A 27,269-nucleotide genomic window follows, 5' to 3' on the forward strand; every position below is an offset into this window, starting at 1 on the left:
CTTGTATCTGAAAACAGATGTTACAAAAATGCTTGCTATTTCCTCATAAAGAATTACTTCATGTTTTTGGTCGAGACATCTCATTGGCTCATTGGCTGAGCTGGCCAATCAGCTCTTTTCTTGTCATTAATCTTTTTTATGGACCAGTATACACCCACCCATTCTGTTGTTGGGGTGTGCCCACACCATTCAAACACAGAAAAGCTGCTTTTTAACATACTTAATGAATTATTAATAAAAGAAATTCGGGAAGGAAAACCATTTCACTCATATTGTAATTAGTTATAGATCATATTTCATAGAAATCTGGAAACACTGGACAGCTACTTTAAGTGGAATATACATTTTGTATGCCTGGGCCTTTATAGCATAAATGAGTTCATATTTGTGAAATTGTAAAGACACCACAGAACGATATGATTTAGATGTGTATGTACTGTGCATTATTTGGCATGCAACATTGGCAATATTTAAAAAGCTTAACTGTAGAAAGACATTGTCTGATCAAATTCTCCCAAATCACTAATCAAGTTAAAAATTGTGAAATGTGGAGATATCGATGCTGAATGAAAAACTTAATGAGACGGAAACAACTTTGAAACTTCATCATCGCCAATGTTTTTGTGAATCATTTATTTCTATGACAACAGCGCCACCTGCTGGACAAAATCCATGCTTGGGGGTTGATTCTACAAAGTTCAAAGAGCTTTACGGCTAAAAATCGAGCATTCGTTTGGTTAGGCAGTCGGTAATGTGTGACCATAAGAACTGTCTAGATTACCTTTCAACCTGCTTCTTATGTATTTTGTCCATTAGCTTTTTTTTTTTGTTCCCTAATTTATTTCTGTGGCAATAAGTATTTGGTCCATCTGGTGAAAATGAGAGCAATGATGTAAATAAACATAGCTAATCATGGTGTGGTGTGTTTCAGCAGATATTCTCGACATTCATAGCTATTAAGTATTTACAGTAAATAGCCTCGGTATCTGACTGAGGACATTTTTTACTCTGAAATAACCAGAATAAATTGTTTTATGCATATATGAATTCAACAAACAATTACAAATGCATTCAAGAATATATCACATGATATATTGTTCTATGGTTTAGGCTCAATAAAAAAAAAGAGATATGAGATGTTGTAATTTGCTAGATTTCCGCATTGATTCAAGCCCCGCCCTCTCCAGTTTTTTTTTACCAAAACACCCCCACTGTCTCGCCAGTTGTCAGCCGACTGGTAGTTAGCGACACAGTAGCACATCATGATCGAGACGCTGAAGTTTGCAACATTATTTCTGGCTGTTGTTGTTTGCCGGGCAACGCAAGATTATGGTTATAAAGAGGGCGAGGAGCCTACTCTGGGTGATTCTCAGTATGGATCTCTCTGGCCGTTGCCTCAGAAAGTCAAAATGTCCACGGTAGCGTTCAAACTCAGCGGTGCTAGTTTCCAGATAGTTGACGCTAAAGAATCGTCTTCTGGTGCGAGCTGCAGGCTTCTTCAAAATGCATATCGAAGGTAATATGTCATGTGATTGTGAATGAATAGCTGCCTACATATTTTCAAAGACAGGGCTACATCAGCATTCTGTAATTTAAATGTTTGTTTAGCGTTGGCTCTGTTAGATTTTAAATCATTCACGTTTTAGTCATGTTTTATTTGAATAGTAGGCCTACAATTTATAAGTCAAAACGTTTTTCAGAAGTAGGCTATGTGATGAATATAGCTATAACTGTTGAATGTGTTTTATGCATAGAAATTCCCTAGAAATCCGCGCTGTTTTTTCACATACAGTCACAAGACCCGGTTTGTTCCTCCTTCCTTGTTCTGCAGGTATGACGAATACATATTCCCCATTTCCAGAATGCAAGGGCAAAACAAAAAGAAGGCGTTTGCCTCTGATGTGTCTGAGTTACAGGTGTGGATCACATCAGCTGACTCGGAGTGTGACAGCTACCCCAGTGTGACATCTGACGAGTCATGTGAGTGCCCTGGCCTGATGTTTCTCTTCCTTGTTGTTTGTCTTCCTTGTTGGTGCTCAAAGCCAGGTCCCGTATTCACAAAGCATCTCGGAGTATGCTAATATAGGATCAGATTTCCCTTTTAGATCATAATGAATAAGATTATATGTACAGGGAGACCTCCTAGATCAGCGCTTCTTCTCTGAATTCAGACCTAGGTTTGCAAGGTTGGGACTCTAGCAGGGTAAATACAAATAGCAGAGTCTTCACAAGTATAGTTGAGGGGCCTTCCCAGTGGGATTGAGGCCTGGGTCTCGTCATCCCACATCAGTGTTTAGGAAGGTATTATCCCCCAGTAAGTCTTACGTCTGCCAGTATAGCTTATGTCAGTAGTAGACAGAGAGCGAAAGATGACCTGGAATGTCTTGGAAGATAATAGGTTTATTCTACAGTCAATAGGCATAAGACCACCTGATCTTTGTTGTAAAGACAATTAGCTACTGTTTCATTAATGCACACCAGTAGTACACATGCACGTTTGGTCTTAGCTGTGTTTCAAGGCCCCAAACTAATAAAGAAAAACTAACATGCATTTACTTAGTCATCAAAGAAGAAACATCCACTTACCTAGATGGGTAAGTGACAAATGCATGCATTTTAAATCAGTAGGCATTATCGGATGTTTAAAACGACAACAAAGGACTGTCTTCTTTCTGCTGCTTGTCCACAGACGAACTCTCGGTGGACTCTCCTGTTGCTGTACTGAAAGCACCTAAGGTGTGGGGTGCTCTGAGAGGTAGGCGTCATGGCTTTTAGTCTACACACACATACACACCATTTTTTGCTATGTTTATATTCGTGAAATAACTTTGGTCACGCCTGTGAGGCCTTCCTTTATTTACATGTTGTTATAACATTTCACTTGTTTTCATAACCCTTGTGCAACTTCTGTGGATGCGTTGCATAGCATCTTGTGTCTTGACCTTGAAAGCTACAGGCAATATTGTAATTCATAACCATACTTGATCTTTGAGACTTACAGTATACTTTTTATAGTACCTTTGTACTGAGAGGAAAGCTTGCAAATAAGCATTTCATTGTACTGTTTACAACACTACACTGTATCCTGTGCAGATGACAGTAAACTTTGATTTGAGACTTTATATACATATCCAGGAGGTTTACAGTGTGTTGTAAAGTATGTGTTTACAATCCTGTTGTGGTTGTTGTGTGACTCTGTTGATTAATCATTATCTATGTGTCTCAATTTTTATTAACAGGTCTGGAGACTTTTAGCCAGTTGGTGTATGATGATGAATATGGAGCAGTAAGTTGACATGAGTGTCGTGAGAATAGAGTTTGTTAAAAAAGGAGGCCTCACCCATGTCTGAACCCAAGTCATGTGATTGAGGAAGTAACCTACCTTAGCTGTTTACTGTAGCTCTATTTTAAGTCATTCTAATCCATCAACACATTTGGCAATTCAGTTCCCAGCAACTTAGCAAGTTATTTTCAATTCCACATTGTGGTTTTTGCCTCAGTGACTCAGTATTCATCATATGTACATGGATTAAATTGTAGCAATATTTCAATGATACTTCTATATAATTGACTTCTATATAATTTTCAATTTCTTTGTTTTATTTTCACAGAAAAGCATCAATAGGACAGAGATCCAGGACTTTCCACGGTTTGCACATCGAGGCCTCTTATTGGACACCTCTCGTCACTTCCTGCCCATCAAAGTCATCTTAGCCAACCTGGTGAGAGAGGACGATACATGCGATTCTGATTTCAGTTCACTTTGTTGTTGTTATGGTTAAATGTTTGCTTTGGCCATATGATCAAATAATTGTATCTTAATGGCATAACATTACATAACATAATGTCATCATAACCTCATGTTCTCCCCTTACCCACACACAGGAAGCCATGGCGTGGAACAAATTCAATGTGTTCCACTGGCACATAGTAGATGACCACTCCTTCCCCTACATGAGCCAGACTTTCCCCCAGCTGAGCCAGCAGGTGAGTGGGTAGGCAGGCGTTGTTATCGATAGCCTGGTCCCATTTCAGCTTCTAAACCTACAGCTTTCACACACCTGAAAAGACTAGATGGGCGAAGGTGAAATGGCAAAAATGATATGCTGAAAAGGATATGGTGGGAGCTTCACAAAGCCTTGTGGTCTTGGTGGATCTACAGTGGGGGAAAAAAGTATTTAGTCAGCCACCAATTGTGCAAGTTCTCCCACTTAAAAAGATGAGAGAGTCCTGTAATTTTCATCATAGGTACACGTCAACTATGACAGACAAATTGAGAGAAAAAAATCCAGAAAGTCACATTGTAGGATTTTTTGTGAATTTATTTGCAAATTATGGTGGAAAATAAGTATTTGGTCACCTACAAACAAGCAAGATTTCTGGCTCTCACAGACCTGTGACTTCTTCTTTAAGAGGCTCCTCTGTCCTCCACTCGTTACCTGTATTAATGGCACCTGTTTGAACTTGTTATCAGTATAAAAGACACCTGTCCACAACCTCAAACAGTCACACTCCAAACTCCACTATGGCCAAGACCAAAGAGCTGTCAAATGACACCAGAAAGAAAATTGTAGACCTGCACCAGGCTGGGAAGACTGAATCTGCAATAGGTAAGCAGCTTGGTTTGAAGAAATCAACTGTGGGAGCAATTATTAGGAAATGGAAGACATACAAGACCACTGATAATCTCCCTCGATCTGGGGCTCCACGCAAGATCTCACCCCGTGGGGTCAAAATGATCACAAGAACGGTGAGCAAAAATCCCAGAACCACACGGGGGGACCTAGAGAATGACCTGCAGAGAGCTGGGACCAAAGTAACAAAGCCTACCATCAGTAACACACTACGCCGCCAGGGACTCAAATCCTGCAGTGCCAGACGTGTCCCCCTGCTTAAGCCAGTACATGTCCAGGCCCGTCTGAAGTTTGCTAGAGTGCATTTGGATGATCCAGAAGAGGATTGGGAGAATGTCATATGGTCAGATGAAACCAAAATAGAACTTTTTGGTAAAAACTCAACTCGTCGTGTTTGGAGGACAAAGAATGCTGAGTTGCATCCACAGAACACCATACCTACTGTGAAGCATGGGGGTGGAAACATCATGCTTTGGGGCTGTTTTTCTGCAAAGGGACTAGGACGACTGATCCGTGTAAAGGAAATAATGAATGGGGCCATGTATCGTGAGATTTTGAGTGAAAACCTCCTTCCATCAGCAAGGGCATTGAAGATTAAATGTGGCTGGGTCTTTCAGCATGACAATGATCCCAAACACACCGCCTGGGCAACGAAGGAGTGGCTTCGTAAGAAGCATTTCAACGTCCTGGAGTGGCCTAGCCAGTCTCCAGATCTCAACCCCATAGAAAATATTTGGAGGGAGTTGAAAGTCTGTGTTGCCCAGCGACAGCCCCCAAACATCACTGCTCTAGAGGAGATCTGCATGGAGGAATGGGCCAAAATACCAGCAACAGTGTGTGAAAACCTTGTGAAGACTTACAGAATACGTTTGACCTGTGTCATTGCCAACAAAGGGTATATAACAAAGTATTGAGAAACTTTAGTTATTGACCAAATACTTATTTCCCACCATAATTTGCAAATAAATCCATTAAAAATCCTACAATGTGATTTTCTTGAAAAAAAATTTTTTTACCTATGATGAAAATTACAGGCCTCTCTCATCTTTTTAAGTGTGAGAACTTGCACAATTGGTGGCTGACTAAATACTTTTTTCCCCCACTGTATAACCATATTGTTTACACCAAATCAGTCATTTCAAAGTTGTAAACGTGTAAGGGCTAGTGTAAAGGTTTAAACTACTCAATGCATATCCATATGTATATAATGATTCCCTTTGTGTATGACAACTTTTGTTTGATGTTTTTCTGCAGGGAGCATACCACCCGTACACGCATGTGTACACGGCCGTTGACGTGAAGATGATCATCGAGTTTGCTCGGCTCAGGGGCATTCGTGTCGTCTCTGAGTTTGACACCCCTGGACACACTCAATCATGGGGCAAAGGTGAGTGTGGGGTCACTTAGGGGTCATTCAGATGAGAATTTTCTGGCTGTATCAAGGGGTTCATTTCTAGGGGGTCAGGGTAGTCTTTTGTCCTTTTAGACATGCACTTTTTGAAATATTTTTGTAAGAATATAAGTGAAATATGCAGCTACCTGATATTGCATTGGTTTTATCTACACCTCTCTCATGCACCCTTCATCTCTCATGCACCCCTCCTCTCTCCTGCCCCCGTTCCAGGCCAGAAGGACCTGCTAACCCCCTGTTACTCTGGAGCCAGCCCCTCTGGCTCGTTCGGACCAGTCAACCCTATCCTCAACACCACCTATGACTTCATGACCATGTTCTTCAAGGAGGTCAGCACAGTGTTCCCTGATGCCTACATCCATCTAGGAGGAGATGAGGTTGACTTCAGTTGCTGGTGAGAGGCTTATAGGGACATTTACATTTGTAATTTAGCAGACACTCTTATCCAGGGTGACTGGCAATCAGTGCATATAACTACATTTTTAGTAGAGAGAAACAACCACATATAAGTCGTTGCTATTAGACCCGAGCAGATATTTATTTCCAAAGTGACTTACTCAAAGTCTAAATATTCAGCACCAACTGACCCACAGACTCCTTATCCACTACAGAGTTACATGACCACAATTTAACAGCCTTGTGACACTGGCTTGTTTGACAGTCAATGGAAATTAAATGAAATCAATGAAAACGGTACTGTAGGCTGTATCTCCGAACATCAAGCACATCAATAAAAACACTTTCTGCCTCTGTCATCCACAGGAAGTCCAACCCTGACATCCAGAAGTTCATGAAGCAGCAAGGCTTTGGGACTGACTACAGCAAGCTGGAGTCCTTTTACATCCAGAGGTGAGTGGCTTCATTCAGACATGGCCTTAAAGTGAAACAAATGATAAGTCATTAGGCCAACCTAAAAAAACACAGTAACTTACCCATATATTTTTTTTAAATCCCACTCCATTTTCCGAAGATGAATTATTCATATTATCATGTGGTTATTTTCTGTCACGTGATAGGCTCTTGGATATCGTCACCACTACCAACAAGGGCTACATGATCTGGCAGGAGGTGTTTGACAATGGAGTTAAGGTAAAATAGCAGTTATTAGCACAGGCAGAGAGAAAAGCAGCCACTGATATTTAGAAATCAAAGACTCATTTTCTGAAGTCAGATTCTGATATTTCTATAATCAAAATATCATTAGTTACCTTATTCACTTCTTACCTGGTATTTACATAGTAGTGCATGTGGCTTCAAGGCTTGGCTTCTATAGTTTTTTCCCTGTTAGTATTAGCTTTTCCTTTCTTACTCTATCTCCTAACCACCACCAGAACTGGGTTTCAAATACTGAAAATATTGATTTATCTGTGCTTGTTTGAGCTTGCCTGGCTTAATAAACCAATAGAAAAGTCCCAGAACTGCAAATCCCACCCATCTGGCACTCCAAGCTGACTCAAGCAAAGCGCTCAAAGTATTAGAATAAAAAATTAAAAAAAACATATTTCAAACCCACGTCTGACCACCACATCCCCAAATAATAAACATGTTTTCTGAGTCTAACAAATCAGTGTAATACTTGCAGCTGAAATCAGACACGGTAGTGCATGTGTGGATGGGGAACAAGGTGGAGGAGGAGCTTCAGAAGGTGACGGAGGCGGGCTTCACCACCATCCTCTCCGCCCCCTGGTACTTAGATTACATTAGCTACGGACAGGACTGGCAGAAGTACTACAGGGTCGAGCCGCTCAGCTTCAACGGTCAGTTATCTTCATCAGACACCTCCCTTTTTGTTGGACCCCAGTGATATTAGCCAACGTTATGGCGTCAGCTAATGGGGGATCCTAAAAAAAACATATAATCTTCATCAGATAGGTTCTAGGAGAGCTGGAATAGCTCTGTTTTGGCTTAACATGCCGAGGTTGAAAATGCTAAAATTGTCCTTTCAAAATTGAATGACTTCATTCAACAGGTTTGCACTTGAATATTGCACCGCTGTATCATATTGAGTAATCTGCTCTCTGGACCAAAGTCGTCGTGTACAGAGACATGGTGGTTGTTCTTTTAGACCAGCACGGTAACCCTGACCAACTACTTTTTTGTATGTAGCTTTGGTTCATGCTAGTCCTTTTCTGGTAGAGATGGAGATTGTTATTGTTGGTTAAACCAGTCAGGGCTGTACATTGCCTTTGCTTGGTGTTCATTTAGATTGAGGCCTATGTCTGTCTCGTTTGTGGTTAGTACTGTAACATTGAACTTCTTGATTTGATTATCGTTGCTTGCTGCAGCGCGTTAGGCCTACTTTCCAGATACTAGCCCTGACAACTCCTGCATGTTCACTTGGCATGCATGATTCATGGCTTCACAGCGCTTTTCTTATGTCGGGGTACATTCAAGATCAGCAACACTGTAACATGTTGAACATTGTAAGCAAGAAGTTGACATGAAACCTTACAAATGCAGCCAACTTTAGAGCTTTACTCCATTTATTTTGTGATGCCCCACCATGAAGAGAGAACCACCCCACCAGAAGCATCTTGCAAGAAGACAGCTGCAATTTGTCACTTCTCTACAACGTTGTTTTGCGTCTTGAATGTACCCAGAGGCACGCTTATCCATGGAGGGCTCTCTTCATTTCCCCCCTAAAAAAATACTACTCTGCACTAAGTACTAAGTAGTACTAATACTACACCTAAATACTCATGGAGGGCTCTCTTCATTTCCCCCCTAAAAAAATACTACTCTGCACTAAGTACTAAGTAGTACTAATACTACACCTAAATACTAAGGATACTCCCCAATCACATTGCATGTGTATCTACAGTATGTGATGTGTGTCTACTGTATGTAGCTGAAAGCAGACACGCTAATCCACGTGTGGAAAGGCAACCAGCAGCAGTACCAGGCTGAGATGGCAAAGGTCACAGCATCAGGCTACCAGACCCTGCTCTCCACACCCTGGTACCTGAACCGCATCTCCTACGGCCAAGACTGGCAGGCTGCTTACAAGGCCGACCCACAGGACTTCAATGGTGTGTGTGTGTGTGTGTGTCTCTGGACACTTTAGACAGATGCTTTATTTCTGAAAAAATACTACTCCTCGGCTCTTGTCTTTGCTGTGTGGTTGCAACTCGCGCATCCTCAAAATGTCCAACTTATTTGGTGGTTGTTGAATTTCATGTTTTTAGTTTGATATTTTATATTGACTGGCCGCAACGCTTATCGCGATACCTCACTGTATATTTACATTAGGGCAGCGAGGACCAATATATTGACTTTCTTTTATTATTTGTGATAAAGGAAGACTTTGCCCTGACCATGCTGTTCTAAATTGATAGCTGACTCGTATGACACAGGTCTAAGGTCCAACCCACCTGCTCTGAGCCTGAACAGGAAAACGCCATCCGCTTCTTGTCTTATGATCCAATGGTCATGCGGTTTTTATTTCTGTGCAACCCTGTTGACTGAAGTAGCAGAATGAATATACCACAGAATAACTCCATTCCCATAATTTAAAGATTAAATGCAGAAATTAGCATAGACATTTTCCCATATGTGATTGCCTCCTGACCCCTGAATTACCTTTTGACCTTGTGAACCCAGGCACAGATGCCCAGAAGAAGCTGGTGATCGGGGGAGAGGCCTGTCTGTGGGGGGAATACGTGGACGCTACCAACCTGACCCCCAGACTCTGGTAGTCTGCAGACCAAACCAATTTAAAATCTATTAGAAGATACCTTTCCTCTCCATCCATCTTAAACTGCACTGTCTGTAATGTGAAGGTGTTTCTCTCCTATCCCCAGGCCCCGTGCCAGTGCTGTGGGGGAGCGGTTATGGAGTGACAAGGATGTGAAAGACATGAACGATGCCTACAGTCGTCTGGCCCAGCACCGCTGTCGCATGGTCCAGTAAGTCGCCCCCATAGAGAAACATACTGTATATTACTGTTCTATTGAATTCTGTGGTGCCGCCCCTCGCCCCCATAGAGAAACATACTGTATATTACTGTTCTATTGAATTCTGTGGTGCCGCCCCTCGCCCCCATAGAGAAGCATACTGTATATTACTGTTCTATTGAATTCTGTGGTGCTGCCCCTCGCCCCCATAGAGAAACATACTGTATATTACTGTTCTATTGAATTCTGTGGTGCCGCCCCTCGCCCCCATAGAGAAGCATACTGTATATTACTGTTCTATTTAATTATGTGGTGCCGCCCCTCGCCCCCATAGAGAAGCATACTGTATATTACTGTTCTATTTAATTATGTGGTGCCGCCCCTCGCCCCCATAGAGAAACACTGTATATTACTGTTCTATTTAATTCTGTGGTGCCGCCCCTCGCCCCCATAGAGAAGCATACTGTATATTACTGTTCTATTGAATTCTGTGGTGCTGCCCCTCGCCCCCATAGAGAAACATACTGTATATTACTGTTCTATTTAATTCTGTGGTGCCGCCCCTCGCCCCCATAGAGAAGCATACTGTATATTACTGTTCTATTGAATTCTGTGGTGCCGCCCCTCGCCCCCATAGAGAAGCATACTGTATATTACTGTTCTATTGAATTCTGTGGTGCCGCCCCTCGCCCCCATAGAGAAGCATACTGTATATTACTGTTCTATTTAATTCTGTGGTGCCGCCCCCCAATTATAGGAAGTGATGCAAAAAAAAATAAGTATACAATGTGGTAACACCCTCTGTCTTTCTTCCTGTCTTTTCTCTCCCCCTTCTATCTCTGCCTGTCTTCTCTCGCTCTACTAGGCGTGGTATACCAGCTGAGCCTCTGTTTACAGGTTACTGTGCACAAGAGTACAAAGGGGTATGAGCTGACAGCCACGGTGTGGGGCTACAACATGAGAAGCAGCGTTACCACCAACAGCAATGGGAAAATCGCACAATCATATCCTGGCTTAGGGTTTAACACAGAAACCAAACTTGAGATTGTCTTCATGACTTAATTGATGCACTGATGAGCCAAATTCTGCCTTTTTTAATTATGTTTTTCAGAACAATCCTCATTCCATGCAATGTCACAAATTGATTGTGTGTAGGAACACTCTCTTTTTATATGAATGTTTGTATGAATTAAATAATAAACTTTTGCAAGGTGAATTGTGTGTATGGACACCCGAAGTGCGATACAGTTTATCGACTCATGGAAATTACACATTGGGACACATTTCATCACAAGATCATCTTTTATACAACTGATATACATTTTACTGACCGATACCGACACTTCTACAATATAATTCCAACAGAAGTACTGCATGCCCACATGCATGTTCTTGACCTGATTTTCATGTTTGCACAGCAAACACCCTCACGGAGTATTTACAGTGCCTTCAGAAAGTATTCACACCCATAGACTTTTTCCACATTGTTGTATTACAGCCTGCATTTAAAATGGGTTAAATTGAGATGTCACTGGCCTACAAACAATACCCCATAATGTCAAAGTAGAATTATGTTTTTTGAAATTAATAAATAATGAATCAAGTCTTTTCAGGTTTTCATTAAGTGTTCAACCCCATTTGTTATGGCAAGCCTAAAGTTCAGGAGCAAAGATTTGCTTAAGTCACATAAGTTGTTTGGACTCACTGTGTAATAAGTGTTTAACATAGTCGAGCAGTGAATTTCAAACAGATTTAACCACAAAGACCAGGGAGGTTTTCCAATGCCTTGCAAAGTAGATGGGACATTTTTCTTAAAAGCAGACATTAAATATCCCTTTGAGTATGGTGAAGTTATTAATTACACTTTGGATGGTGTACCAATACACCCAGTCACTACAAAGATGCAGGCATCCTTCCTAACTCGGTTGCCGGAGAAGGAAACCGCTCAGGAATTTCACCATAAGGCCAATGGTGACTTTAAAACAGAGTTGAATGGCTATGATGGGAGAAAACAGGATGGATCAACAACATTGTAGTTAATCCACAATACTAACCTAATTGACAGAGTGAAAAGAAGGAAACATTTGCAACAAGGCACTAAAGCATGGTTTCCCAAACTCTGTCCAAATCTACACTGGAGTTGCTTACCAAGAAGACAGTGAATGTACCTGGCCAAATTACAGTTTTGACTTAAATCTACTTGAAAATCTATGGCAAGACCTGAAAATGGTTGTCTAGCAATGATCAACAATCAATATGACAGAGCTTGAAGAATTTTGAAAAGAATAATGGGCAAATGTTGCACAATCCAGGTGTGGAAAGCTCTTAGAGACTTACCCAGAAAGACTCACAGCTGTAATCGCTGCCAAAGGTGCTTCTACAAAGTTTCGACTCAGGAGTGTGCATACTTATGTAAATTAGATATTTCTGTATTTAATTTTCAATAAATTAGCTAAAATAAAAATAAAAACATGTTTTCACTTTGTCATTATGGGGTATTGTATGTAGATGGGTGAGAAAAACATTGATTTAATTCATTTTGCATTCAGGCTGTAACACAACAAAATGTGGAATAAGTCAAGGGGTATGAATACTTTCTGAAGGCACTGTACATGGACATTCATGCTGGCTTACATTTCCCAAAATTCCTGCTTGATGTCATCAGGCGAGGCCAGCCATCTTGTTGAGCAGGGCATTCTGGTGTTGGGGGTTCATGGCCTCATAGATGTCCAACTGGAGGGAGAAGGTGGCGTTGCCAGAGGTCAGAGTTCGCAGGGCGGTGGAGTAGCCCTGAAACAGAGGAGGGAAGATTAGATCCATTACAACCTGGTAAAGGCGAGATACTGCAGTGTCCCTTTTTGTCTCTGATACCGAATATTGTTCAGCTAGTATGCATTTAGAATATGCTGAAAATGATGACAATGAGAGATGAGCAAAACAGAAACAGCGAAACAAACAGAAAATTGCACACTGTATAGTGTATTGGTGTGAGTATAACATGGTGTTGTCTGCCCTGTCACTACATGAGGTTTCCACAGCGACATTGAACCAACCTACCATCATCTCAGCCAGGGGTGCAGTGGCCAGCAGCACCTTGTTGTCATGGCGACTCTGGATGTCCCGGATGGCCCCTCGTCTCTGAGCCAGGTCACCCAGCACAGAGCTCAGGTGCTCCTCCCCCACCGTCACTTCCAGTGACATCACAGGCTCCAGCACCTGCCCCCCCGCCTGCCTCAGAGCCTACAGGGGACAGAGACAACACTGTTACTACTGTAGTATTAGTAATAGGGTCACTGTTACGAGCGTAGTATTACTATCAAATCAAATTGTATTTGTCACATGCGCCGAATACAACAGGAATACAACCTTACCGTGAAACACTTACTTACAAGCCCTTAACCAACAATGCAGTTTTAAGACAAATAAGAGTTAAGAAAATATTTACTAAATAAAGAAAAGTAAAAAAATAAAAGAGTAACAGTAAAACAACAATAACGAGGTTATATACAGTACAGGTTACAGGGTACCGGTATGGAGTGTGGCGGTACAGGTTAGTCGAGGTAATACAGTACCAGTCAAAAGTTTGGACACACCTACTCATTCATTTCTACATTGTAGAATAATAGTGAAGACATCAAAACGATGAAATAACACATATGGAATAATTTAGTAACCAAAAAAGTGTTAAACAAATCAAAATATATTTTATATTTGAGATTCTTCACATAGCCATCCTTTGCCTTGATGACAGCTTTGACAACTAAGCCCAAACCAGATGGGATGGCGTATCGCTGCAGAATGCTGTGGTAGTTTTGAGGTCTTCACTACTATTCTAGAATGTAGAAAATAGTAAAAATAAAGAAAAACCCTGGAATGAGTAGGTGTGTCCAAACTTTTGACTGGTACTGTACATGTAGGTAGGGGTAAAGTGACTATGCATAGACAATAAACAGCGAGTAGCAGCAGCGTAAACAAACCCACTACTGTATTGCTAATGCCTTTCTGCTTCTATCGACACTCAGAGCCATCACAAGACTACAGTACATAGGCAGAGATCATCTCACATTGTGTACACAACACTATCATAGGAGTTCCTGTGCAGGTGTTGATGTACCTTGAGCATACAGCGGGACACGCAGGCAGACAACATAGCTAGAGACGTCCCCGGCTCCATGCTCACACTCTGGATCATAGTGGACACGCCCTGGACCGGGTAACCAAGCAGCGGACCTGGGAGAGTGAGCACATAATGTACTTATTGAGTCTCAGAATAGGGGCTACAACAGTGCAAGGCTCATCGGAAATGGGGGTCTTCTTCCATAATTTGGTCGAGTTCCTTCTTACATAATCTGGTCGGTGTGATGTCATTACCTTGGAGATAAGAGCTGTTTACTCCGTTCTCCACGGCCTCCCTGACGTCAGAGGACAGCTGCTCCTCCACTTCCTCGTCGTAGGTGATGTCACAGGAAGTGAGTGAGGAGGAGGAGTCCATGATGGGGCAGACCGCCACGCCCACCGTCACTACGTGTCTCCTCTCCCCAACCGTACGGTCCAGCGTGTCTAAAACACAAACAAGCAGGAAGCACAATCAAACACAAACAAGGTGAGTCCAAAAATGTATTGTATGCTGCTGCATAAATGATGTAATATGCCAGGGAGATATGTAAACTGTAGCTAAGAAAGTCATAATAAGTGTATGTTGTGTAGTCCCGTGTAGCTCAGTTGGTAGAGCATGGCGCTTGCAACGCCAGGGTTGTGGGTTCATTTCCCACGGGGGACCAGTATGAAAAAAATGTATGCACTCACTAACTGTAAGTCGCTCCGGATAAGAGCGTCTGCTAAATGACTAAAATGTTGTTGTTTTTTATGTTAACAATCAGGAATCAGAATAAGAAGAATCAGTAAGATCTACACTGATTGGAAAATATGGTTTCCTCCTCCGTACTGATTGGCATACTATACCTGTGGTAGCCACTGATTGGAGGATGGTCTCCCTGTAAGCCACCTGTAGAGGTCCCAGGTGGGTCTCGATGCCGTACTCTCTCCTGATCCGATCATGGAGGATCTCAATGTGCAGCTCTCCCATCCCACACAGAATGGTCTGACGGAGGAGATGGTACAAAGACCATTACAACAGACATGGCATATTTTATTAGTCTAATATTATATGCTAGCTAGCAAACATTCATTCAATCAATCAATCAACCCTTTCAACCAACCAATCATACATGTTCCTCCTGTACAGACGTTATTACCTGTCCAGAGTCTGAATCTACCCTGACCTTCAGGCTAGGGTCTTCTCTCTGGAGGCAGGTCAGGGCGTTCTCCAGATCTAATAGAAAACAGAGGTTGTTATAACAGTGTTACAAGAGTTTTAGGCCAGGTGGCTCAAGCAAGCCTGTAGAGCAGTGCATGGTATGAGGGGATTTGAGCAGGGATCCCATGCTTAGTAATGGCTGCAGAGACACTGACCTGCCTGTTTAGCCATAGTGGGGGGTTCTATGGAGCAGAAGAAGACAGGCTCGGGGACCTCCACTCCAGCCAGCACCAGACTGGCCTGCTCTCCACCCCTCTTCCCCTCCCCCTCCTTCTCCTTCTGGGCCCGCCGGACCGCGGCCGCTGCCGAGGCCTTGGAGGACACAATAGTGTCCCCTGTCACTGTCTGAGAGAGAGAGGACATTTTTGTAAACATGTTACAATAATGAAAGATTGTTTGGAAGTGAAAGTGCTTGGTTTAATTGTCAAAGTCACCCAACAGATTCAAAACAATTCAGTTTCAAAAACATATTGTTCTTTACTGAGAATGGATGTGTTTTCAATTCCAAAACAGGTATTCTCTCATAAAGTCCTACCTGCTTGAGGCCCACACAGAGTGCAATGTTTCCTGCAGTCAGGGAAGGTATCTCCACATGCTGGTCAGCAAACGGCAGCAGCAGCCGACTCATCCTCTCTCTACAGTGGAGACCAGTGGAATTCAAAATGACAAGCACAGTAATGAGAAAACTAACAGTACTTGAGTTTATTGGCACAGCCTGAGAATTTGTATGATGCACCATTTTAGAGGGCTCCTACCGAGTTATGCCCAATGCAACAAAACCTTAAGAGATACAGAGTTAATTAACTGATTACCATGAATTGATTACCATTCAGCATGCTGCGGTAGCAGTAAGCAGGTATTGGGTAGTAGTGGGATGCTGATGGACCTACGTACGTGGTGTTCCTGTTTATGTTGAGGACAGCAGACTGGGGCTTCATGGTCCCAGAGTAGATCCTCACAAACACCAGAGGACCTCGCTGCTTGTCATGCAGCACCTTAAAGGCCAGGGCACACAGGTCATCCTGGTACCAACACCTGTGTGAAGGAAATAGACCAAAACAAACTGGGTCTGATTCAAGAATAAATCCCTGACTGATATATGTGGTAGAGGCTTTAGCCCAATGATATGGATCAGATTGACTGAAATTTTGCTTAGGTATCCCACAAAATAATGTTATAGAAAAGTCCTATTGGGGTTTGAGCTGAGTGGGCTATTATGGAGAGCACATATTGCTGACTCTACAAGGTAAAGGTTAAATGTTACTCACACCAGGTCATGGTGCTTCCCGTTGGGGGCGGGGAGGTAGGCTGTGATGGAGTTATGGTTAGGTGTAGAGGTTGGGGATTAAGGGTTTGGGATGTACTCACACTAGGTCGTGGTGCCTCTCGTTGGGGGCAGGGAGGTAGGCTGTGATGGCGTCCAGGAGAGGCTGAACACCTTTGTTCCTCAGAGAGCTCCCACAGAGCACCGGGACTCCTTTACGTGCCAGAGTCACCCTCCGCACTGCCTCCTGGAGCTGGAGAATACACAATACACCACATGCACACACAATACCACATACAGAACCCAGTCCTACTGCTAAAACATAAAGATCAAATTGTGAACACAAGCCTGGATCAAATACCACTTCCTCCTGCCGGGCTTACTCTTTCCATAGAGTGGCTTCTGGTAAGATGTTGGCCCTTATTGTGTGGTATAAATATATTTTATCTGAGATAAATATTGCTTACTTTGGCAGGAGGAACCGCATCAAAATTTTCACCGTAATCTCCAAGTAACAGCTCTGCAAACTCATCATCCAGATCAGCAACCTGTGAAGGAAAAATGCAAATGCCAACTAAGACACATAGCATTAACACATTTTTACTATACTTATGTTTGTAAAGCGATCTAATCTATCAACAATAGCATAAAAAGAAGCACCCTACATCAACACTATCCACTAGATGACAGTTGGGATGATGATGTCATTTCCTGTACCTGTTCTATCAGAGCTGCTCTGGCCTCCAAGGCGTCCTGAATAAGTTCCGGGTCATCTGATTGGCTGAGGGATTTGGTCTCAAAGACACGGCCATCCTCTGCTCTGGATTTCACCCGCCACGTCATTTGCTGGTTGGTAATCAAGTCGACCAATCCTGTGAAGCTCTTCCCGCTGCCAATTGGAATCTGTGTAACAGGTTGTTTCTCATATATACTGTAATGTATGTCATTTTATATGGAGGCATCGTCACAGCAGGGAAGTTGAACAATGTAAAATACATAGAAGGCCTATTGAGAATGTTGTCTACCTGGAGGAGCACAGGATTGGCTTTCAGTTTCTTCTTTATGCTCTCAATGGAAAAGTGTAAACTATATAGAAAAAACAATAACATTTTATCAAAATTAACACTGTAATCTCAAATCCTAACAACAAGCATCAAGATATACTTCTGGTTACAACAGAAGGGAGTCACTATGTGATGCTGGTTGTTTTACCTGGCCCCAGGCTTGTCCATCTTGTTCAGGAAACATATACAGGGTACATGATGTTTCTCAGCCTGCCGCCACACTGTCAGAGTCTGAGCCTGGTGATATCGCAAGACATAACACAGAACACACAGCCATTACGAGTCACTAAAACACACACACATTTACAATACAATCAGCACCTCGATTCTAGGTCGGTTCAATTACTGTATTTTACTACGGACAATAAAGTCAGGTACACAGAGATGCATAGGCCTATTTCAGTACAGGGTGAGAACATGGCATCATATCAGGGCTTGACTCACCTCAACACCAGCAGAGGCATCAAACACAGCCACCGCCCCGTCCAACACACGCAGGGCTCGCTCCACTTCCAGAGTAAAGTCAACGTGACCTGAAACACCCCCACACACACCCACACACACACAGTGTTGTACTATGGAGGGTCTATGGGTTTGTTTTTGTGCCAGGGGTGTCTGTCTATAGAATTAGTGTTTGTGTTTTTGTACGATTCATTGAACGAGACTGGCTCTGTACCTGGGGTATCTATGAGGTTGATCCTGTGCTTTTTCCAGTCGAAGGTGACTGCAGCAGACTGTATGGTGATTCCCCGCTCCCTCTCCTGAACCATGAAGTCTGTCACGGTGTCCCCGTCATCAACATCTGGGAAACAAGAAAAGAGAGAGAAATTGAGTTGCTAGCTTGGGACTCTGTTAAACAATGCAGGAAAAAGCTAGCAGAGGACGCAGAATTTAAATTGAATTACTGACCCCAACCTGCGCATCCCTCTACCCATGTCTATCATGGGTAGTGGGACCCCTCCTACACACCTCCCAAGGCCCTGGTGTATCCAGAGTAATACAGCATTCTCTCTGTGGTGGTGGTCTTCCCGGCGTCGATGTGTGCCATGATGCCAATGTTCCGGATTCTGGGGACAAACAATAGTGATTATTACATCTGATATTAAGGGGCTGTCAATGACCATGAAGTAGGCTATGGAGTAGTAATAAACATAGGCTGGAGCAGGTTTTACCACTTACTTGGATATATCTGGATTGACCACAGCTCGTGGGGATTTGACATCATCTATAGGATATAAAATAAGACATAGTAATTTGTATTACAAAAGCACTGAGAGATCAAAGTTCAGTTGAATATGGGAATGGGATATGTCATATACCTGGCAAAAAGCTGTACTGTCTTCTTCCTTGTAATCTCCACCTGCACGTCTGTGGTCTATTCTTCAGTAGACCTTTACCCTATACAACCCAACACAGAGCAATGCACATTATCCATAGAAAACAGTAGTGACTAGTGACAAATGCAAATAGCCGACAGTACACAGTCTTTTAACCATGTTTGTCCCTGAAATGTAAGTCTTACCCCCCCAAGCAGGACACTGAACGTCCCAATGCCTGTTCCCAGGACAGCCCGAAGTCGCATCTTCAACCTACTTTGGGATTACAAACGTATTCCAGTGAGAAATATTGCAGACAGTCTTGACATGGACAAGGCAATGTCGACTGCTCTGTGTGAATGTCATTCATCAACAATAAACCCTGTTGGCATTGAACTGGCTGTCAAATAAGGTAACGTTAAACACATTCTCTAAATGCCGGGCTTCTCAAGAACAATAATCAAAACCAGTATAATTAATTAATTATCTCAAATTATCAAAACCATGTTTCCACATCGATTCACGCTTTCCTTATGAAGTGCATCTTCAAAATACACCCCAAGCAGCAGTCCCATCTGAATTTCAGTTCCGGCTTTACATTTTAAAATAAATGTGTATTTATAGTTGAATAGTTCTGACTAGTTTAATGAATAGGAAAACTGTGCTGAATTATTTTGATAATGATTTGATCAACTTACTACGAATTACAAATAAATATGCAACGGGACTGCTCAGGAACCATCGTATCTGGTTTCATTACAGAATGTGTTAAAGGGGACACTCTACCATCACGTACTTCCTCTAAAATATTGGCTTCGGAAAACAACATCAATGACCCAAGCCGCTAGCAAAAAGGACGAAAGAAATCAACAAATTCGATGAAATAAGTATTGTACTTGAATACGTAACATTTAATACACAAAATGGTAAGATATCCACATGTTTCACGTTCTTTATAACACAAAATGATAAGAAAACCTTCTAGCATACGAAGTTGCCTAGCTGGCTCGCTACTAGCTAACAACATGTGGCAGACATCCGACGACTAGCTGCTATTCAACCAAGAATTGTCTTTTGACATTGTGCTGGGAGACATATCAAAAGACAATTCTTGGTTGAATTTGTATTTATTATGGATCCCCATTAGCAGCTCTTCCTGGGGTCCAGCAAAATTAAGGCACTTATACATTTTTTAAAACATTACACTACATTTACAACCGATTTCAGGCCCCTACTATACTACCACATGTCTATAACACCAAATCCATGAGTACGTGTGTGTATAGTGCGTATGTTATCGTGTGTTTGTATGCATGTGTCTGTGCCTATGTTTGTGTTGCTTAACAGTCCCCGCTGTTCCATAAGGTGTGTGTTTCTGTTTTATATATTCGACCACATGCAGTGTCTAGAATGTGTTATGTTGATCAAATTGCTCTGAATAGAAAACCACGGCATTGTTTCAAGTACAATGAATTAACGTTACAGTTCATTTATTTGATCGAAAATATTATGAATAAGTTGCGCCCGCTGGTCTGAATTGTTTTGATATTGCCTTAGCCTACGTAGCTAGCTAATGTCAGCTACAGTACCTTCGGAAAGTATTCAGACCCCTTGACTTTTTCCACATTTTGTAACGTTACAGCCTTATTCTAAAATTGATTACATTGTTTCTCCCCCTCAATCTACACACAATACTCCATAATGACTAAGCGAAAACAGGTTTTTAGAAATGTTTGCTAATTTATAAAAAATAAAAAACAGAAATACCTTATTTACATAAGTATTAGACCCTTTGCTATGAGACTCGAAATTGAACTCAGGTGTATCCTGTTTCCATTGATCATCCTTGAGATGTTTCTACAACTTGATTGGAGTCCACCTTTGGTAAATTCTGTTGATTGGAGATGATTTGGAAAGACACACCTTTCTATATAAGGTCCCACTGTTGACAGTGCATGTCAGAGCAAAAACCAAGCCATGGGGTCGAAGGAATTGTCCGTAGAGCTCCGAGACAGGATTGTGTTGAGGCACAGATCTGGGGAAGGGTACCAAAAAATGTCTGCAGCATTGAAGGTCCCCAAGAACACAGTGGCCTCCATCATTCATAAATGGAAGAAGTTTGGAACTACCAAGACTCTTCCTAGAACTGGCCGCCTGGGCCAAACTGAGCAATCGGGGGAGAGGGCCTGACCAAGAACCTGATGGTCACTCTGACAGAGCTCTAGAGTTCCTCAGTGGAGATGGGAGAACCTTCCAGAAGGATAACCATCTCTGCAGCACTCCACCAATCAGGCCTTTATGGTAGAGTGGCCAGACGGAAGCCACTCCTCAGTAAAAGGCACATGACCGCCCGCTTGGAGATTGCCAAAAGGCACCTAAAGACACTCAGACCATGAGAAACAAGATTATCTGGTTTGATGAAACCAAGATTGAACTCTTTGGCCTGAATGCCAAGCACTACCTCTGGAGGAAACCTGGCACCATCTCTACGGTGAAGGATGGTGGATGTTTTTCAGCAGCAGGGACTTGTCAGGATCGAGGGAAAGATGAACAGAGCAAAGTACAGAGAGACAGGACAATGACCCCGCAGGAGTGGCTTCAGGACAAGTCTCTTAATGTCCTTGAGTGGCCCAGCCAGAGCCCGGACTTGAACCCGATCGAACATCTCTGGAGAGACCTGAAAATAGCTGTGCAGTGACGCTCCCAGGCAACCTGACAGAGCTTGAGAGGATCTGCAGAGAAGAATGGGAGAAACTCCCCAAATACAGGTGTGCCAAGCTTATAGCGTCATACCCAAGAAGACCCGAGGCTGTAATCGCAGCCAAAGGTGCTTCAACAAAGTACTGAGTAAAGTGTCTGATTTACTTATGTAAATATTTCAGTTTATTTTTAATCAATTAGCAAACATTTCTAAAACCCTGCTTTGTCATTTCTGATGTTTGTTGACTTAATACATTCAGAAAGCCTTAAAGAAACAATTAAAATGTGCCTCCTACCACAGCCCCAGAACGAGCACATTGAGTTACATCGCAAGCGCCATGGCCAGCGCCTGGACCACCAGGAGAGGAAGAGGAAGAAGGAGAGCCGTGAGGCCCACGAGCGCTCACACAAAGCCAGGAAGATGATTGGTCTGAAGGCCAAACTCTACCACAAACAGAGGCACTCTGAGAAGATCCAGATGAAAAAGACGTAAGTACAGTATAACCATAGACGAGTAGTACACTACAGTAGATCAACCAATGGTCTCCTTTATAGAGAGAATAGTATTGACTCTTAGGATTTAGGTTCAGGGACATGATAGATATAAGAGGTTTAATGTCCTATTTTTAAATGAATTCCTTGGTTCTGACATTGTAATTAAGACATCCTCTAGTAACTGCTATCGTCCAAATGTATATTGAAATGGCATATGCCATTGCCACCAATCCAAAACGTTTGTTGACCTATTGGTGCCAACACCACCTGTCTCACCACAGCCTCAAGATGCACGAGCAGAGGAAGACCAAGCAGAAGAACGATGACAAGACTCCTGAGGGAGCGGTACCAGCCTACCTGCTGGACAGAGAGGGACAGTCCCGCGCCAAGATCCTCTCCAACATGATCAAACAGAAGAGGAAGGAGAAGGCTGTGAGTATTCAATGCCTTTCTTTTACTTGTTTGTGTTTTTGCCACCATGTCCCACTGAAGACAGGTTATAGTGTCTGGACATATGATCTCATATAAAAGGGAACAACACCTAGATGAACCCAATCTGCATGCATTTTGCGTACCATGCAAACTATTTCAGGTCAAAGTACTTTGGTACGAAAAACTGAGCCAATCAAGAGAACTTGGGCTAGGAGACAAAATCTCTAGTTCTCTGCTCCGGCCCGTCCCCCGCTGTCGTAGTACTGTTTTCCTCCCTCGAGCTGGATGGCAGCGCTGCACTTCGTCCGTTGATACCACTGATGTGTAAGGGAAAGGGTAGGGGAAAATGGAGAAATACATTTTCCAAAATTTTATTAGTCAAGCACTTAACCACTATTATTTCGTAGTTAACTCCTTAGCTAAGGCGTCATTACGACTAAGGTAGTTAGCTACAGCATTTAGTCAACTAAGCGAGAACACTTTCTTGCCCGAACATGCTTTGATCTCCGCAACGGTAGTAGGTGCATTGACGTGCAAGGAAACGTGCGGTGTTTGCGGTAGTTCAGTACGTGGATGGAAACAGACCTGGCAGAGAGAGCTGTTCTGCTAATACCGTCTTTCACAAAGTTTTTTTAGACTGTTAATGATTAGTAGGCCTATGTTAATTAATCCGTTCTTGATCTCTAGGTTTTAGGAAATGGCAGTTACAGGTAAATATAAAATTAAAATAAAGCCAAATGCTCCAACTTCCTGAGAGGGGAGTTGACTGACCCCATCCGGACCTCCCACCTACTCAACCTTGTCAGAAAATCCTAGGAAGAGCCCTGATTGTACATTTCAACATATTTCTAGTTAGCTACTGAAGAGAAGCCAATTACCAAGAACCTATAACAGTCTATAGCCTACCATTCCTACTGAGGCAGTTTTCTGCCAACAAAGGTGCATTTGCCTATGATTTGAGCAGTGTGGGTGTTGCACGCCTGCCGTCTTGAGGTCCGGGGTTGCCGCCGCCGCACTGAAATGGTACTCGTAAAAATTATTCAAGATTGGCAGGTCTGCTATTGTCAGATTGTTTCAAATGTCAATGTAATACTGTATGGACTGTTTTCCTGCACACTCATTAAACCTAGTCCTGGATTAACATGCACTTTCAATGAAATCGGTCCTAAGTGTGCAAAGCCCAAGCCAGTTTAGTTGAAAACCGGTGTCCTGAAATGGTCTCTGAACTGGTCTTGTGTTTCTCCCTGTAGGGTAAATGGGAGGTGCCCCTGCCCAAGGTTCGAGCCCAAGGGGAGACAGAGGTGCTCAAAGTAATCCGTACAGGCAAGAGGCAGAAGAAGGCCTGGAAGAGGATGGTCACTAAAGTGTGCTTCGTAGGCGACAACTTCACCCGCAAGCCTCCCAAATACGAACGCTTCATCAGACCCATGGTAAGGAGGATAGCAACACTACTCACTAGCATACAGAGGTGTTAGATAGCAGTGTTAGATTGAAACTCTATGTAAACACCCTCGTTATCACTGTGTGAACATCAGAGTAACTTTGACTACATTTTTGTCATTTAGCAGACTACTATCTAGAGAGACTTAGTTACAACCAGTGCAATCAACTAAATTAGTTAAAACAACCTAAATTGACTTACTGACTTAAACCTTTTTGCTCTTTGGGGAAGCATAGGTCATTCACAAACTTCCTCCAGCGGGTTTGAGGTAAATAAATGTCCCACCATCCTCTGCCCTTCCTTCTCTCCAGGGTCTACGGTTCAAGAAGGCCCATGTGACCCACCCGGAGCTGAAGGCCACGTTCTGTCTGCCTATTCTGGGGGTGAAGAAGAACCCTTCATCACCCCTTTACACCACTCTGGGGGTCATCACCAAGGGAACTGTGGTAGAGGTCAACGTCAGCGAGCTGGGCCTGGTCACGCAGGGGGGAAAGGTCATCTGGGGTGAGATATCTCCTATCCTCTCACGTATTTTGATATTAAACTGGATCAGTATGGGACAGTTTCCCGGACACAGATTAAGCCTAGTCCTAGACTAAAAAGCACTTTCCATGGAGATTCTCCATTAAACATGTTTCTTAGTACACTACTAGGTTTAATCTGTGTCTGGGAAACCGGCCATATATATATTATTAATATCATTTTTTAACCAGGAAAATACCCTTGAGTTTAGAAACCCATTTTGCGAGGGGGACCTGTGGCTGCATAGCTGCCAGAATTGTGGGGATTTTGTTACTGTGTTGATTTGTTGTAATTGCTATAGCGAGAGATTTATTAAAGGGTATTAAGGCATGTAAAGCCACTTATAATGTAAGTGAAGAATGGTGAGTCATGGTGTCATGTTAGATTTATCTCAGGCCGTGTCTACACTTGACACTTGCATGCGAATTCTGCTATCAGAATACGAAGATCGCATTGAAAAGATGGGTCTAGACACACAAAAGTCGCTTTGTGGTCCGATTGTGTTTAGATCTGGCTAACCACTTCAGAAGGTTGTCTGGGATGCATTGTGTGCGTATTTCTCCTTAGTCTGGACCGAGAGGCACCTTTTCATTATAACTTTGTAGGAAGTACATTCCTAGCATGTGAGGAACGTGTTTGCTGGCCTCATAAAAATATTTTTTGTTTGTCTAGAGTTATGCTAACCCGTTTGCAATCCATTTAGCGTTGCTTGCTAGCTACAGAGGTTAGCTGGCTAGTTAGCTACAGTAGTTAGCCACTGCCGTCAGTTGTTGTTGTGTTATCATATTTAGCCTATTCCTCCGTTTTGTAGAATGCATACTGGCATTTGAATATAGCGCGGGAATAGGGAATCCGGACACACTGTGGACATGGTAGCCACATTTAAATGTAGGTGTAGATGCATGACTCTTTCAGAATTCCATGAACAGAACTCTATGATCAGAATACTAAAGCTGCATGAACTGCCAAGTCTAGACACGGCCTCACTCCGACAACTGCATACTAGACTAGTCTGTCAGTGTTAGGCCGTGTCTAGACTTGGCAGTTCATGCAGCTTTAGTATTCTGATCATAGAGTTCTGTTCATGGAATTCTGAAAGAGTCATGCATCTACACCTATATTTAAATGTGCCTACCATGTCCACAGTGTGTCCGGATTCCCTATTCCCGCGCTATATTCAAATGTCAGTATGCATTCTACAAATGGTGGAATACATTTAAACACCTGCATTTAAATGTCTACCAAGTCCAGTGTTTTTAGTTTTTGTAAAAATTAGCTAGCTGGCTAGAATTTGAGGCCAGCAAACACGTTCCTCACACGCTAGGAACGTATTTCCTCCAACGTTATAATGAAAAGTTGCCTCTCGGTCCCAAAACACACGTTTTCTGGAGACTTGTGGGAGGAGTGCTGATGACATCGCCCACTGTATGCATTTTCAGAAGCCTGATTGCGTCCAGACTGAGGAGAAATCCACACACAATGCTTACCTGATTACCTTCTGAAGTGGTCAGCTAGATCTGAACACAATCAGAACACAAAGCAACTTCTGTGCATCTAGACCTGTCTTTTCAATGCAATATTCGTATTCTGATAGCAGAAGTCACATGTAAGTGTCAAGTGTAGACACGACCTTATTCACCTTCTGTAGTGTAGTGATTAAAATATCTCATTTATTTATCTTCTCTGCAGGTAAATACGCCCAGGTGACGAATAACCCAGAGAACGATGGCTGTATTAATGCTGTACTGCTGGTGTAAATCAAGAACTCTATGGGACGGTTCCCCGGACACAGATTAAGCCTAATCCTGGACTAAAAAGCATTTTCAATGGAGATTTTCCATTGAACTTGCTTTATAGTCCGGGACTAGGCTTAATCTGTGTCCGAGAAACGACCCCATCAATACAGACTGTGCCTGTAACATACAGCCAGAGCTATGGCTGGCATGGAATAACGGACCAGAACAGGAACACTGAAACCTCTTGGGATAAACCATGTGTTCAGCCGTGTAGAAAATCATAAAAACACAGAAAAGATTGGCTGCAGTATTTTTGCAACAAGGTGTCTCGTAACTAAATACTAAAACATGCTCAAAGGAATGTGTGACTAAATATAAGGGGTTGTTTTTTTGTCATAAATTTGTCATATCAATTGTTTTTCTGATTGTTTTTCTTTGTTGCATCACAACAACATTCATATTTGACTGTGCTCTGAGAAGTTTCCAGTTTTTTGGGGGGTGGTCCAAACTGATCACAGATTACTTGGAAGAGCAGTAAACTCGAAAAAGGATGGTGTTATTAACGTGAGAAAGGGAGAATGTAACATGATAAATGATAGCCATCCTATACAGGTCCCCACCACAACTCCGACGGCAGGCCAACACAGTGGAGCCCCAGTTTGGGACGGATATGGTAGCTGCAGTGATACTGATGCTCATCTGCTGGAGTACATGTTAGGAGTCTTCTATTGATACACCTGTGTTGTATTGTATGTAGGGCTGTGTTACACTAATATACAGGGCAGCAGGTAGCCTAGCGGTTAAGAGCGTTGGGCCAGTAACCGAAAGGTCGCTGGTTCAAATCCCTGAGCCAACTAGGTGTCTGTGCTGTTGAGCAAGCACTTTACCATAAGAGCGTCCGCTAAATGACTCAAATGTTAAATGTAATACAGCTGTGTTAGTGCATGTAGGGCTGTGTTATACAAATATATATATATATACACACACTGCCTTTGGAAAGTTTTCGGACCCCTTGACTTTTTCCACATTTTGTTACGTTACAGC

General features: G+C 42.6%; 3 protein-coding genes across 4 annotated transcripts; 2 read left to right on the forward strand and 1 right to left on the reverse strand.

The window, feature by feature from the left end:
• Positions 1 to 1,179: 1,179 nt before the first annotated feature.
• On the forward strand, positions 1,180 to 11,154 carry LOC311099469 (beta-hexosaminidase subunit beta-like). Of its 2 annotated transcripts, none has more exons than XM_084140156.1 (14): positions 1,180 to 1,516; positions 1,832 to 1,980; positions 2,690 to 2,755; positions 3,240 to 3,286; positions 3,612 to 3,722; positions 3,886 to 3,987; positions 5,889 to 6,021; positions 6,259 to 6,439; positions 6,808 to 6,894; positions 7,062 to 7,134; positions 8,894 to 9,074; positions 9,646 to 9,736; positions 9,846 to 9,950; positions 10,804 to 11,154. In XM_084140156.1, the coding sequence occupies exons 1-14, from the start codon at positions 1,263 to 1,265 to the stop codon at positions 10,865 to 10,867; spliced, it is 1,644 nt and encodes a 547-aa protein (XP_083996282.1). In that variant the 5' UTR covers positions 1,180 to 1,262; the 3' UTR covers positions 10,868 to 11,154. The 2 variants fall into 2 exon arrangements, with proteins under 2 accessions (XP_083996282.1, XP_083996281.1); XM_084140155.1 differs by lacking the exon at positions 8,894 to 9,074 and adding an exon at positions 7,628 to 7,802 and having other exon boundaries at positions 1,214 to 1,516.
• Positions 11,151 to 19,259, reverse strand: gfm2 (GTP dependent ribosome recycling factor mitochondrial 2). Its single transcript, XM_084140154.1, has 20 exons — positions 19,106 to 19,259; positions 18,903 to 18,981; positions 18,763 to 18,808; positions 18,553 to 18,650; positions 18,260 to 18,385; positions 18,028 to 18,116; positions 17,732 to 17,820; positions 17,545 to 17,605; positions 17,237 to 17,422; positions 16,987 to 17,067; positions 16,624 to 16,772; positions 16,150 to 16,290; positions 15,791 to 15,890; positions 15,411 to 15,600; positions 15,194 to 15,270; positions 14,901 to 15,039; positions 14,310 to 14,498; positions 14,053 to 14,168; positions 12,996 to 13,178; positions 11,151 to 12,728 (listed from the first exon to the last, which is right to left on the reverse strand). Exons 1-20 carry the CDS (start codon positions 19,163 to 19,165, stop codon positions 12,600 to 12,602), a joined length of 2,328 nt encoding a protein of 775 aa, XP_083996280.1. The 5' UTR covers positions 19,166 to 19,259; the 3' UTR covers positions 11,151 to 12,599.
• A 430-nt stretch (positions 19,260 to 19,689) lies between these two features.
• LOC311099281 (ribosome biogenesis protein NSA2 homolog) lies at positions 19,690 to 26,638 on the forward strand. Its single transcript, XM_084139991.1, has 6 exons — positions 19,690 to 19,825; positions 21,901 to 22,088; positions 22,376 to 22,526; positions 23,777 to 23,956; positions 24,279 to 24,471; positions 26,179 to 26,638. The coding sequence occupies exons 1-6, from the start codon at positions 19,823 to 19,825 to the stop codon at positions 26,244 to 26,246; spliced, it is 783 nt and encodes a 260-aa protein (XP_083996117.1). The 5' UTR covers positions 19,690 to 19,822; the 3' UTR covers positions 26,247 to 26,638.
• The last annotated feature ends 631 nt before the right edge of the window (positions 26,639 to 27,269 follow it).

Source organism: Coregonus lavaretus (assembly GCF_964263955.1).
Source record: "Coregonus lavaretus genome assembly, chromosome: 24".
In the NCBI taxonomy this organism is placed as follows: Eukaryota; Metazoa; Chordata; class Actinopteri; order Salmoniformes; family Salmonidae; genus Coregonus; species Coregonus lavaretus.

Excerpts from the sequence above, each read along its gene's own strand:
- LOC311099469 (XM_084140156.1), top strand. The coding sequence starts at position 1,263 with ATGATCGAGACGCTGAAGTTTGCAACATTATTTCTGGCTGTTGTTGTT. Across the intron at positions 3,287-3,611 it reads ATGATGATGAATATGGAGCA|AAAAGCATCAATAGGACAGA; the intron begins GTAAGTTGACAT and ends TTATTTTCACAG. Across the intron at positions 9,737-9,845 it reads AACCTGACCCCCAGACTCTG|GCCCCGTGCCAGTGCTGTGG; the intron begins GTAGTCTGCAGA and ends TCCTATCCCCAG.
- gfm2 (XM_084140154.1), bottom strand. The coding sequence starts at position 19,165 with ATGCGACTTCGGGCTGTCCTGGGAACAGGCATTGGGACGTTCAGTGTC. Across the intron at positions 16,773-16,986 it reads ATGCGGTTCCTCCTGCCAAA|CTCCAGGAGGCAGTGCGGAG; the intron begins GTAAGCAATATT and ends TGTATTCTCCAG. Across the intron at positions 15,601-15,790 it reads TCTGTGTGGGCCTCAAGCAG|ACAGTGACAGGGGACACTAT; the intron begins GTAGGACTTTAT and ends TCTCTCTCTCAG.
- LOC311099281 (XM_084139991.1), top strand. Across the intron at positions 22,527-23,776 it reads AGAAGAGGAAGGAGAAGGCT|GGTAAATGGGAGGTGCCCCT; the intron begins GTGAGTATTCAA and ends TTCTCCCTGTAG. Across the intron at positions 24,472-26,178 it reads GGGGGGAAAGGTCATCTGGG|GTAAATACGCCCAGGTGACG; the intron begins GTGAGATATCTC and ends TCTTCTCTGCAG.